A 14,369-nucleotide genomic window follows, 5' to 3' on the forward strand; every position below is an offset into this window, starting at 1 on the left:
TCATCAAATGTTCCACCTGCAAAGCTTGTACGTTGGGCAAAAGCATGACATCCTATTCTTCTCCGTTTTTCGAAACACCTTGTAAAATCACTAAAAAACTAACGTGCAGAACTGACTTCGCAGTTTATGTGCTGGCCTGCAATACATTGGCAGCACCAAATTGCAGGCACACAAACATATACTCCAGCACATGAGGGCTATTACCAACCATGACGTATCCTACCCAGTAGCAAGACACTTCAAGGAGAAACACAAAAGTAGTCTAGAACACCTTAGCTACTTCGTCATAGACTCAGTTCCACCACTTAGACGAGGTGGGGACCGAGAAGCCCTTCTAAGGAAATTGGAAACACGGTACATTTTGGAGCTAGACTCCAAAATGCCGAATGGACTAAACTCCAGTGAAGATTTTTTTACGTGGCTTTGAGACAAATAGCCACTATCAGTCTGGTACTGTACATCTAATGTTAGTTCAATCTGTTATCTATCCTCCAGGAATGGTACATGTTATGAAATTGGAAGTCCCTTTCCTTTCCTTTTTTCCCCTCCTCCTTCCCCTTCCTTTTATCTAGGAGTCACCAGAAATAATGCTTTATTGTTTTAATCACTTAGCACGAGCACTTTTGAACATAGTCAGATATAGGAGGCCTTAGTGACACCAGCAGCTAACCGATTTTAGGCATTAATCTACAAATAACAATGGATTAAACCACTCACGCACAGGGAATAAATATGATAAATTAGAGTGACATTATATATCGGCATTTTTTCACCCCGACCTACTCATAGAAAAGATGGTCAATTGTCACAGGACATGACACCCATTTGGAAAAATTGGTTAGCCAAAAATTTGTTAGCCAATAATTTTGATTGTCTAAATGTTAATCAATGAATAATTCCCTTTCATAGTTGCCAGCCATGGGGTGTTTGCCCAGCGTCTATATTAGCTTATTATCTTGTCGTGTTTTGCATACGTATGCCCCCTGCGGGAAACAATGTATGGCAATGTTATATATACATTTTTGTTTTTTGCTGTGACTATCGGTTTTATTCCATCCATTAGCTGTTATTAGAATTTGCCATGTTTTTGCACTTTGCCTAAACGTGTGTTTACACTATATATATGTTTTCTTTGCCCCTACTCGTTTTTCTTAGAGGCAATAACGTATTTTACAGTTATTATTGTTATTTTTGTATATTGTATACTTGCACTATATATGAACGATTAAATCTGTTGTCTATGTTCATTGGTAGAATTTGGCACATGACCTTGCACTAGCACTTTAAGAGTTCAGGATTCTAACTATGGCGCCATGTGATCAAGGCCTCTGGTAGGCCGAAACGCGTCATGGCGGTGTTGCGGTTTTGGACTGAATAAAGAAAACCAGCACTTACTATTGGGTCCGTGTTCGTCTCTTGTACGTCTATGGTGTGCAATTTGTGAGGCGATTCCTTTTGGCATATATATATTCAACACACAAGTTTTCTTTAATGTTTAAAAAAAAAAACATGTTCGAGGCATATGAGCTGCAGATTGTACACTTAGCATAGATCGCCATCTGGTGTTGGGCCCGGATGTTTGCAGTTTGTTTTTCTTCTTGGACAGTCTTTGGAAGTCACGAGTTTGGTGACTCCTCCTTCGGTCCGTACTGCGCATGGGCTTCGGCTCCATCCTCAGATTGTTTTTTTCCGCCATCGGGCTCGGATGTGATACTTCGTGCTCCGGCTTCGAACTTCTACGGTTCCAGCCTCGACGGAAAATCCTCGTATCTTCGAGTTTCTTCATCATCATCTTCATCTCTCGAAGCGGCACTTTTCTCCATCCCGTACATCGGCACCGGCCTTCGGGCCCTCCTCGACTCCGGTCCAGGCCGATGGAAAGGACTCCGTTCAAAAAGTGCCCAAAATGTGGGTCTAAATTTCCCCACACCGACCTCCATCAGGTGTGTAATCTTTGCCTCTCTCCAGAACACGAGGCCAGAGACTGCCCCGCCTGTAAGTCTTTTCGATCGAAGAAAACCATCCGGGATCGAAAAGCTCGACGCACCATGGCGCACTCATCGTCTGCAGCTCCACCGGACATCTTCGGAGACGGCGCCGAAGCTTCGGGGCAAACACACACCGAGCAGGAAGAAGACGTCGTCGGCGCTTCCGAAGCAGACGACTCCGACGTGGAGGACATCACACCGGCGCAGCGGGCCGTGAGTACTGTGCCCCCTCCCACCCCCGCGCCCAAAACCAAAGAGACTCAGGTTACTCCCTCGCCTGCCGGCCTGGGCAAAACCAAGACCAAAGCTTCGATCACCCCACCTTCGGGCTCGGTGTCGAAGCATCCAAAGTCTCACGGCAGCTCGGGATCGAGCCAGCCGACGCCCGGTGCTGAAAAACAGCATCCGGCACCGAAGAAAGCAATATCCAGCTCGACTCCGAAGCCACCGGTGCCGAAGCCTGGACTCTCGGTGCCGACCAAACACAAACATAAATCTGTCGGCACCGACGCTCCGACGCCGAAAACTCCTTCGACGCCGAAAAAACAGGAGGCCCCAAAAAAGCATGGCGCACACAAACCATCGAAGCCCTCGGCTCCGAAATCACCGGTGCCGACGGACGATTCGACGCCACTGGCTCTGTTTACACCAGACCCTCTACAAAAGACTCTGTCCAAAGATCCAAAGACTGGACTATTGACTTTAATTATCAAGAAAAGACGCCTTGATACTCCGGCTCCTCCTCCACCACCCAAAAGGAAGGACTCTGCTACTTCACCCCTCAGAGTGCCCTCCCCACTACCGCCTCCCCTACCTCCTCCACCACCTCCACCCCCTCCCCCTCCCAGGTCTCCGCCACCTCCACCTCACTACGATCCGGCCCCATCCCCAGATCCGGATGACGGGGACCCGGACAATTACCCGGCGGACGCCCCAATGGATCCCACTCCACCAGGGACCCCAGACCCATGGGAGGATTACAATAACCCAGATATACCTCAGGACGACCTATACCCATCCAGGCCGTCTCCTCCAGAGGACTCCTTAGGGTTTCATCATTTAGTGCAGAGAGCAGCACACTACCATGGGGTGGACATGCACCGTGAACCAGTGGAAGAAGACTTCCTACTGGATACATTTGACATACAAGACAAATCCACTTCTATTTTACCCATGCTTAAGGGTGTCACCAAGCACGCTACAGAGGTGTTCAAAGACCCTGTCAGGGCCAGAGTACTGAACCCTAGAATAGAGAAGTACAAAGCGGCACCCACAGACCCTGCATACATTAAGGGCCCTGCTCCCCTAGATTCCCTCGTTGTCTCCACAGCTAGAAAGCGGGCTAACTCCCAATCCTCAGGAGAAGCCCCACCGCCAGACAAGGAATCTAAACTTCTGGACGCGTCTGGTAAACGCACCGCCTCCCAAGCTGCAAACATGTGGCGCATTGCAAACACACAAGCACTGCTTGCGCGATATGACAGAGCACACTATGACGAACTAGAGGCTCTTATGCAGCACCTTCCAGAAAAACACAAGCGCAAGGCTCATGACCTAATACAGGAGGGTAAACTAATTACAAACACCTCCATTAAGTGTGCCCTCGATGCAGCCGACACTGCTTCTAGAGCCATAAATACAAGTGTCCTGCTTCGTCGCCATGCCTGGCTCAGGATCTCAGGGTTCAAGCCTGAAGTCCAGGCGTCCATACTCAATCACCCCTTTGACCAGCAAACTCTCTTTGGGCCAAAGGTAGACGAAGCGTTGGAAAAGATGAAAAAGGACACAGACACAGCAAAGTCTATGGGGGCACTCCAAACACAAGCCTCTAAACGTTCCTTTCGACGCTCGTCCTTTCGTGGCACAGGCAGAGGCTCCTCCACCGATAACGCCTCTACCTCCTACAAGTCCCCTCCTCAAAATACCTTTTCAAAGGGCAATCAAAGGGGCGGTTACAGAGGCAACAACAATAAGGGCAGGGGCAAAACCAACAACACCCGTTCTGCCACCCCACCCGCACAATGACTCCCCTCCGCTCCCCCCAGACCACCTCACTCCGGTCGGGGGCAGACTACAAGACTTTTTCCACACATGGGAGTCCATAACATCGGACAAATGGGTGACCCAAATCATTCGGTCAGGGTACTGTCTCGAACTAACATCTACCCCACCCAATATCCCACCAAGGCACCGTCCAATGTCTCAAGAACATTCCACACTGCTCAAACAAGAGGTACTCTCACTCCTCCAAAAACACGCTATAGAGCAGGTCCCCGTCAATCAACAAAATCTAGGGGTCTACTCCCTATATTTCTTAATACCAAAGAAAGACGGGACCCTCAGACCCATTCTCGACCTCCGGCCTCTAAATGCCTACATACATTCAGACCATTTTCACATGGTCACCCTACAGCAAGTCCTCCCACTCCTCTGCCAGGGAGACTTCCTCACAACCTTGGATCTGAAAGACGCATACTTTCACATTCCAATACACCCCTCTCACAGGATATACCTCAGGTTCGTGGTGGACGGGCAACATTACCAATTCACGGTTCTCCCCTTCGGGGTCACCACCGCACCACGGGTGTTTACCAAATGCCTAGCAGTAGTAGCAGCACACCTCAGACGTCAACATATTCACGTCTTCCCTTACCTAGACGACTGGCTGATAAAAGCCGCGTCCTACGACCAATGTGTGCAACATACAAACAGCACCATCCAACTGCTCCACCAGCTAGGCTTCACGGTGAACTACCAAAAGTCCCACCTCATACCATCTCACACAAAGCAATATCTCGGGGCCACTATAGACACCTCCAAAGGTATTGCCTATCCAAACTCAGCCAGAATCACAAGCATTCAAGCCTTACGCAAAACATTCCTTCCTCAACACTCTCTTCCAGCAAGAGTGTTTATGAAGCTTATAGGAATGATGGCGTCTTGCATCTTCATAGTGCCCCATGCAAGACTCCACATGCGTCCACTTTAAGAGTGTCTAGCACAACAGTGGAACCAGGCCCAGGGGCAGCTGACGGATCTGGTGTTGGTGGACGGCCGCACACATCACTCTCTGCAGTGGTGGAACACCACAAACTTTTCCAAAGGGCGGCCGTTCCTGGACCCGGTTCCTCAGGTGACTCTAACAGCGGACGCATCGCTCTCCGGCTGGGGAGCGCACCTTCTACACCTCACCATGCAAGGTCTATGGACGCCACAGCAAAAATCGCTCCACATCAACCATCTGGAGCTCTTGGCGATCTTTCTAGCCCTAAAATCTTTCCAAAAACAGATTTCGGGCAAAGCAGTCCTCATTCGCACAGACAATATGACTGCAATGTATTATATCCAAAAACAGGGGGGGACACACTCTCCCCAGCTCTCCCGCTTAGCCCAGAGCATATGGAGATGGGCAATTCCTCAAAACATCTTTCTCCTGGCACAGCACGTTCCAGGCGTACAAAACACCATGGCAGATCTGCTCAGCAGACAAACGCAACAACTACACGAATGGGAACTGCATCCACAAGTTCTTCACCCATTCTTCCAACAGTGGGGGCATCCTCAGATAGACCTCTTCGCCACCCACGAAAACAAAAAATGCCCAAGCTTCGCCGCCAGATACCCACACCCATTGTCCAAGGGCAATGCGATATGGATGAACTGGTCAGGCAGATTTGCATACGCCTTTCCACCTCTCCCACTAATTCCATTAGTGGTCAGGAAGCTACAACAGCACTCCCTCACACTGATTCTGGTAGCTCCGACGTGGGCCAGGCAGCCGTGGTACACCACGCTACTACAACTGTCAGTGGTACCACATCAAAAACTGCATCTATCCCCATGCCTCCTAACCCAGAACCATGGAGAAATCAGGCACCCGGACCCAGCTCAGCTCAACCTGGCGATCTGGCTCCTGAAATCCTAGAATTCGGATACCTTAACCTTCCCCCTGATGGCATTAACATCATCATGGAAGCCAGACGTCCTACCACTAGAGCATGCTATGCCGCAAAGTGGAAAAGATTTGTAATTTACTGCCGTAACAATACAATCAACCCTCTAGATGCATCTATACAGCACATCATATGCTATCTGCTCCATCTTCACAGGTGTAACCTGGCATATTCATCCATACGCCTACACCTAGCAGCGATCGCTGCTTATCTACAAAACAGACAGCATTTATCACTCTTCAGAGTGCCCGCTATTAAAGCCTTCATGGAAGGCCTTAAACGCGTAATTCCTCCCAGGGCACCACCTTCCCCTGTATGGAATCTAAATTTAGTTCTTACACGACTAATGGGTCCGCCCTTCGAACCAATGCACAAATGTGAGCTACAGTTTCTCACCTGGAAAACAGCTTTCCTTGTAGCTATCACTTCCCTTAGAAGGGTTGGTGAAATACAAGCGTTCACCATACAGGAACCCTACATACAAATGCATCACAGCAAGGTCATACTTCGCACAAATCCGAAGTTTCTGCCCAAAGTCATTTCCCCCTTCCACCTCAATCAATCAGTGGAATTACCTGTCTTCTTTTCGCAACCCCAATCTGTTGCAGAAAGGGCCTTACACACACTTGATGTGAAAAGGGCGTTGCTATACTACATACAAAGAACGCAACCCTTCAGGAAGACTAAACAATTGTTCGTTTCCTTCTCTCCACCACATAAAGGCAACCCCATTTCTAAATCAGGGATAGCTAGGTGGATTGTAAAATGCATACAAATTTGCTATCAAAAGGCAAAGAGAACATTATCTGTTCCTCCTAAAGCCCACTCTACAAGAAAGTTAGGGGCTTCTATGGCTTTTCTAGGGAATATACCCTTAGATGACATCTGCAAAGCAGCCACATGGTCTACACCGCACACCTTCACAAAACACTACTGTGTAGATGTGCATTCCAAGCAGCAAGCTAGGGTGGGCCAGGCTGTACTAAAGACACTTTTTCAAACAGCTGCAACGGATACCGGTGGTCGCCGCTAAGGTTGGGTACTGCTATATAATCTATGCTAAGTGTACAATCTGCAGCTCATATGCCTCGAACGGAATATGCTACTTACCAGTATGCATCTGTTCTTGGCATGTAGAGCTGCAGAGTTGTACACGCCCACCCGCCTCCCCGGCTACCTGTATCCGTTCCAGTACATCTTATTTAGATACAACACATGGGTTTCTCACTGTTATTACTACGCTCCATCATTTCCCTGTTGGCGAAAAACAATCTGAGGATGGAGCCGAAGCCCATGCGCAGTACGGACCGAAGGAGGAGTCACCAAACTCGTGACTTCCAAAGACTGTCCAAGAAGAAAAACAAACTGCAAACATCCGGGCCCAACACCAGATGGCGATCTATGCTAAGTGTACAACTCTGCAGCTCTACATGCCAAGAACAGATGCATACTGGTAAGTAGCATATTCCTTACCCCGAATCACAAAAAGGGTGCTTTCTGAACCAACAGCTACATATCTGCCAGATAAGGCGTAATTCCATTCGGCAGTAAGGGCTGTGGCTGTGCCTAAAGTTCTATGGAAATTAACATGCTGACAACTTGTTTTGGACCCCCCCCTCCCCCCCCCCCCTTCTTCAGCCCCTGCTTGACCGATCACCCAGAAACTTTCAAGACAGCAGCTAAATTGAGTGTCAAACTAGTTTTTAAAATTTCACGAGAATTTGACCAATAATGCCAACATTATTGGCAATTGAAAAAAACCTCTTCCTATGGAAACTACATCAAAACTAGAACTATCTACTCAATTTTGTATCTTACTTCGAATATTTCTCTTGATTTCTTTCTCGTGTCTCTAACTTCTGTGCGAGTTATGACCATGAAGAGGGCAGTAGCTTTGTTGAATTGCATTGTGATCAGGCTTTTCCTTTCACATCCTTTTGATTCCTAACTCACTTGTGGGGCCTTTAAGGCAGAAACAGCTACTAAGGCCATAGTCTTTCAGTGAGTGTCTGCTACTCTGATAGACTTGGTGACTTTTGATCTGATCAAAAAGGTCCATCTTTGGGCTTTTGTTCTAAACACATGCATGTAAGTAAGGTTTGTAGAACCTTTGTGTACTGCTTTTGATGTATTTTGCTGGCATTATTTATTTGATGTCATGTTCTAGAGACTTTGGTCCAGATTTAGGATTTGGTGGATGAGTTACTCTATCATAAATGCGACAGATATCCTGTCCGCTGTCTTAAAAGTGCATTATATCCATTGGCACTTAAAATATGGTGGGTGGGGTTTCCATCATGTTTGACAGAGTAACCCATCTGCCGAACTCTAAATCAGTCCACTACTCTTTGACCAGGAAGTGTTTAGGCTTTGTATCTATTTTTTGGAAGAGCCAAGATTAAGATCTTTGCACCAATCGGAACTCGTAGTGCTTCCTCCCATTGCTAGTTCTTGCTTTCATGTCATAATGCACTTTAGCTGTTCACCATAAAGCTGGACAGAAGATTGAAGTGGTGCACCACTAGATTAACATGTTTAAAAAGTTTGTAGGCAAAGGAAACCTTTTTCGGTAGAAGTCTGGTAAAATTATTAGTTTTTCTTTAAAACCTACCTCCATCAATATCTACATCCGTGATCTTCAACCCTGTTAATGCTGACCAATTATTGTATTCAAGAGTCAATGGAGAGATCCTGAACGAATGTGTGAAGTGTTGCGTATTGCAAGCTAGCCGAAACGTATGGGACTTCGAGGGGATCACCATCTTTAAAATGTTGACCTTAAGGATTGATTGTCCAGTATCTTTTTCAGTTTATCTACTATAGAAGGAATGTAAAATAATCCATTGGGGGCATATTGCCAAAAAAGCGCACATTGTTTTGTAGCGTGTTTTCTTAGAATATAGCATGAATTTAAAACTAACTGTAAAGTGCCAAACGTTCTGAGGGGCTTTGGTTGACACAATGTATGTAGTTAAAGAAACTTGCAAATTGTTACTTTTTATTTTCTGATATTAACATGCTTTCTATATCCAGCGTTGCAACAATGTTCGCTTTTGCCATTTAAATAGTAAATTTTACCATGGACATTGATTCTCATAAGCTCTTTTGGAGTGGCTGAGATTGCTTCAGTCATCTACTCCATAGCCATATACCTTTCTGGACTTCTCCGTTAACCCAACCCCCGTAAAACATCCTTTAAAGAACACTTATCTAGAGTGACTGTCCTTCTGCAGCTCTACTTTAGTTTGACTTCCTCGTGTGTAGACATTAGTATACAATGAGTGTCAATCTCTGGTCCTCATGAGGTAAGTCAGAGTTTCAGAATTGGTGATTTTTCCATATTTACTTACATTTCTCAATGGGACTCATTTAACAATTATGATTAGCTGATGGTAGCCTAAACCTTCCAGGGTGATTTTTATTTTATTTTTTGTTTTTGGCAGGTGGTACCAAATAAACTGTTCTTAGTAATCGGCCAGAGATTTGCAGGAATGTACTTCAGATCATGTCATTGCTACAGTATCATTGCATCAAATGAAAAAAATTGGTCTAAAAATAAGTGCATGGGCTGACCTTGATTGCTGTTTTCTGTTTTTGTAGGAGGCGAGTGAAGCTTACCTTGTTGGCCTATTTGAAGACACCAATCTGTGCGCCATCCACGCCAAGCGCGTCACAATCATGCCAAAAGATATCCAGCTAGCACGCCGCATACGTGGCGAACGCGCCTAAGCTCCTCTGCTAGAGGTGGAAAACATTGTCATTATTGAAACAGAAAAAAATCTCTTCTTCCTGGTATTGGTAGTGATGAACGTAGCTATTTTCCATGGGGGGTGGTGGGAGGAGGAATTTAAAGAGAACTACATGTATGGTCGTTAAAGGAAAACATAGGGGTCAGAATTGGGTATTGACAGTTATTTTATTTTTCCATTTTCATTTGTGTGTGATTTTTTAATATAAATACGAGGACACAAAGCATTAAAGCAGTCAAATGTTTCAGCAGTTCAACTTTATAACAATTATAAATACGTCTGTTTTCAATTTTTCAGGACTATGCCAGCATTTGGATTTTTTTAAACAAGTAAATTTCTTATTGATGGCAACTTAATGGCGTTTGTAGCGTTTTTATCACACAGTAGATTCCACCCATTTCTAACTTGGTTGTCCTACGTGCAAGTCCTACGTGCAAATCCATGTTTTTAATGTTGTCCGTCTTCTGTGCTGTTCCTGTAAGTTTGCTATTAAAATACATTATACTACACATGCTCTTGGGTGTTTCATCTGTAATTTTGATCTAATGTGGTTTAATCTAAAGGTCAGAATTTATTCCCTGTGCCGTTAGCTTTGCTTTTCCAAATAGGTTTGCTTTGCTGCTTTCCAATGGGTCGTAATTTACCCCTAGCTATGAAGGTTGCTATGAGGTGGCTTGGATTCATATATCCACAAGACATCTTTTTTTCGGTTGAAAGGATGCATCTGGATATGTGGGACCCCTGAACCACACTATTTTGGAGTGCTCTGTGGTATGATCCATTTGAAATCTGTGTCCCCGCCCACCAATCCAATACTAAAGACTGCATTGGTCTTGCACCAGTATCAGAGGCTGGTAGTGTGCTGCAGAGATGGGCCTATTACTATTTACAGTAGAGATATTCGACCTGTCTTCTCCAAATTCCCTATCGTACAACGTTCATCTTTTCTCGATTCACGTGCTGTGCATTATTCTACTCTCAGGTAATTCAATCTGGAATGGTGTTTTTTTTTTTTTTTTTTTTTTTTTTTTTTTTTTTTTTAAATAGACTTTTATCCTCCGTTCCTCCTCTGCTTTGTCGAGCCATCGACCATTTGGTGCCATGTCACTCCTTGTATGAAGTCGGTCATGCGCCCTGGAAACCCTTCGGCGTAGTCACCATGCTTGGATTCTTTACTCCCCTGTTGGGCCTGGATGTATAGAAGAGAGCACCGGGGTTGAGTAAAAAAGTAGCTGCATCTCAAAAGTTCACTTTTAAAATAAAAAGATTGAAAACTCTGGCAAGAACAGGGATCACGATGAGTGTTAGGCGAAAACACTGAATATTACTGAAAAACAGAGGCGATCAAGTCTGACACACAATGCAGCCGTGTGAGTCCGAGAATGAGAAAGGGGCATAGAGCACCCACCCCTTTAGATTTTGCCCAAAGTGTGATCACAAATACACACAGAAGGGCAGCCACACGTTGTGAAATCTCTGCCTCACGAAGAACCACAGCTCTTGACTGCACGGCATGTGCTGAATTTTTGGCCAAAGATGATCAGGACGATGCAAAGATCAGCACATTACGCCTTGGCTGCCCCAAAGGGAATTTAGGAGTCCTTAACAGAGCTGGGCTTGTCAAGTGAAGAAGAGGACATACTCGTGGACACAGAAAAGGAACTCTGAGGTAGTCAAGGACACTGAGAGACAGAGACATAAGTCGCTGAGAGACTGGGGCACCTAAAACATGGTACCTTCACAAGGGTGTATAGGGACCGAGCCGAAGATGTGCGTCTCAAAGCATGCAAAACCAGCTGCTACATTAATGTCCTTGAGTGCAGAGGGAAAAGCAAGCCACAAAGAGCCACACTGGTTCACAGCTAAGGACCCCGCTGTAAGTAAACTATCAGCCAAGCCTTGGCCTCCAAAGAGGATCAAAAGTTTGGGAGGGATAATAGCTAGGGCTCCCAGTTTAATGGTATTTATTTTTTAACATTTGTCAGTATTTATTTTGTGTTACTATATATATATATTTGTTGCCACCTGCCCAAAGTTCATAAAGACCTAAAACATCCACCAGGTAGGCCTATAGTTGCCTCCATCGGCAGTCTTGTAGAAAACACAGTGGTATACATTGATTCCTTTTTAGCACCTTTAGTCAGGGATCTGGCTTCCTATGTCCTGGACACTCCGGACTTCATGAGACAAATTGAAGGTATCACGTGGGACAATGATATGCTTCTCATAACTTTGGACATCAGCCTATACACGTGTATCAAACATGGGAATGGTCTCAAGGCTGTAGATTGGTTTCTCAAGAAGAGAGAATTGAAATTTCGGAAACACAATGAGATGCTCCTTAACATGATCACTTTTTGTTTAAACAAGAACATCTTTACCTTTGCAGGCCAACTTTACCAGTAACGTGCTTTGCCCCCAGCTAAGCGAATTTATTCGTGGGCTGGTGGGAGAAGCACGTGGCCTGGGGGGGGGGGGGAGATCAATGATTTGTGGCTGGACAAAATAACATTGTGGGCCGGGTATATTGACGCTCTTTTTGTTTGGCGTGGCAGCCGCTCCTCGGCTGAGGAGTATGTTGCCACATTTAACAACAAATTGAATATCAAATTTACCAGTAATATCGGCGAAAGATCAGTCACTTACCTGGATCTGGAAGTATACATAGAAAATAACACCATACTAACCCGACTGTATAGAAAACCGACAACAGCGTTTTACATGCAGGTAGCCATCACCCATTGAGCCCAATAAAAAAATATACCTTTCGGAGAGCTACTGCGTTTGAAACGCAACTGCACCATGACGCAGAGCTGTATTAACGCAAAAGAGGAAGCTCTGCAAAGGTTCAAAGAGAGGGGCTACTCTAGGGCTGATCTAGTTTCTGTGCAAACACTGCAAAACCTGTAAATCTAGCGGTAAAGTAACCACCTATCAGGGCAGACCAGGGGATCCTAGGCCTGTACGTACGATTTAAAAGATTCTTGAATTGCAATTCAGAATATACTGTGTATTGTCTGATATGCCTATGCCAAAAACGTTATATCGGCAGCACCATACATCCAACAAAAAAGCGCATCCTTGAGCACATGCGTGCAATTGCAAACAAGGATGCGACTTACCCTGTTGCTCACCATTTTGAGAAATTCCATCAGAGCAACAGGGATCTCCTCCAAGTCTACTGCATAGACCAGATGGAGAAACAAGAAAGAGGAGGGAATAGGGTGTGCAAGCTTCGGGCTCTAGAGTCTAAATACATCACAGACCTTCAAACCAAAACTCCGATAGGATTGAACAACGATGAAGAGATGTGAGTGAAAAAGATAAAGAAAGATTTGTTTCCATCCAAACCTTGAACTCTAGATACAGTTTAATACACCCCATCCTCAGTAAGACTTGACATTCTTTGAAAGCCCATTCAGGGCACAATTGTGGTAGCAACAAAATGACACAATTTTGTGCATATTAACTATTTTACTAATTGGGTTTTAGAATATCATTCTTAAATTATGAAATGTGTTCTTTTTTTAAGAATTGGAAAATGATTTATAAATTTACAAATGAACTTATTTGCCAATTTCGCACATGGACTTAACCATAGATACAAGGTGGTTTAGAATTGTTTCGTGATTTTAGAAATGCTAAACTTTGGTCTTCATGTGTATAATAATAATAATAGTAAAATAATGTTTTTGTTGTTACAAAAAGTTTTAAAGCACTGACCACTTTAGTTGATAGCACTTTATGTATATAACAAGTTTGTAGATGGCCGCCATGCATTTTATTTAGAACATATGTTGCGTAAGTCCTATTTTTATGTCTAAGAAATCACGTGATGTATGAGAATTTTAAATAATCGCGCAAAAACTAGAGAAACTGACATTGAGGAAGCCGAAAGGTGAAACTCTTCTGTCGGGGGGGGGGGGTTGGGTCTGTACAATAAAACACCAGCAAAGAACCAATCCGTGTGTGCTCTCCGTTTTTGGTTGCGGAATGAAAAAAAAATGTGTGTGTGTATATATATATATATATATCTCTATACACACACATATTCCAAGTTATCGGATCATCATGTTAGAATCCAATGTCCAAATAATAATATTATGCAACAACTCGGTAGTATTGGCTTTCATCAAAGTAGGGTTTTACACCAGCCTACCCGTTATACAGCACGTAATGAGCGTACTTTTTTTAATGTCTGCGTGCTAGTCTTTTAATGCATCTGCTAATGTGTGGGGGAACTACCTGGGACCTCGAGCTATCCCAAACTTCATCGCATATGTCATCCAAACAATATTTCCGTTAGTCGCTGATCATCCGCATCAGAGTAAGCTGCACAACCCGGACCGAGAACTGCCCAGTGATCTTCTCGGAGGGTGGTCTTTCTGCATTTTATGAGGCTGTCACTTTCGCCTCCCCAGGTGTCTGTCACTAAGTACGTTTACAGAGGGTCCCATATATCTCGGGGCTTGAGTTGGGGGGTAGCAGTTCATCATACGTGGTGAATTGGCCTTTACAGTAAATGAGGTCCAGGAGCCACTCCTAGAATTTATGGGCACGTCCCCTTCCCCATCTGCATTCAATTCTACGCTTGGTAAGGAGTAGCATGAGTGCATGACCCCTCTGTCTTCCGTGTGACCAAACGGTGCTACAATTGGCGTGAGGCTTACGGCCTGACC

At 44.9% G+C, this 14,369-nt stretch overlaps 1 protein-coding gene across 1 annotated transcript in view; it reads left to right on the plus strand.

The window, feature by feature from the left end:
* Window positions 1–10,199, plus strand: part of H3-3A (H3.3 histone A) — a 35,726-nt gene extending 25,527 nt beyond the window's left edge. Inside the window, exon 4 of the mRNA XM_085610408.1 lies at window positions 9,542–10,199. Coding sequence (XP_085466534.1) covers window positions 9,542–9,670 — 129 coding nt within the window. The 3' untranslated portion in view covers window positions 9,671–10,199. The remainder of the gene's footprint in view (window positions 1–9,541) is intronic.
* Window positions 10,200–14,369: the final 4,170 nt, after the last annotated feature.

This window comes from Triturus cristatus, chromosome 6 (genome assembly GCF_964204655.1).
Source record: "Triturus cristatus chromosome 6, aTriCri1.1, whole genome shotgun sequence".
NCBI classification, from domain to species: domain Eukaryota; kingdom Metazoa; phylum Chordata; class Amphibia; order Caudata; family Salamandridae; genus Triturus; species Triturus cristatus.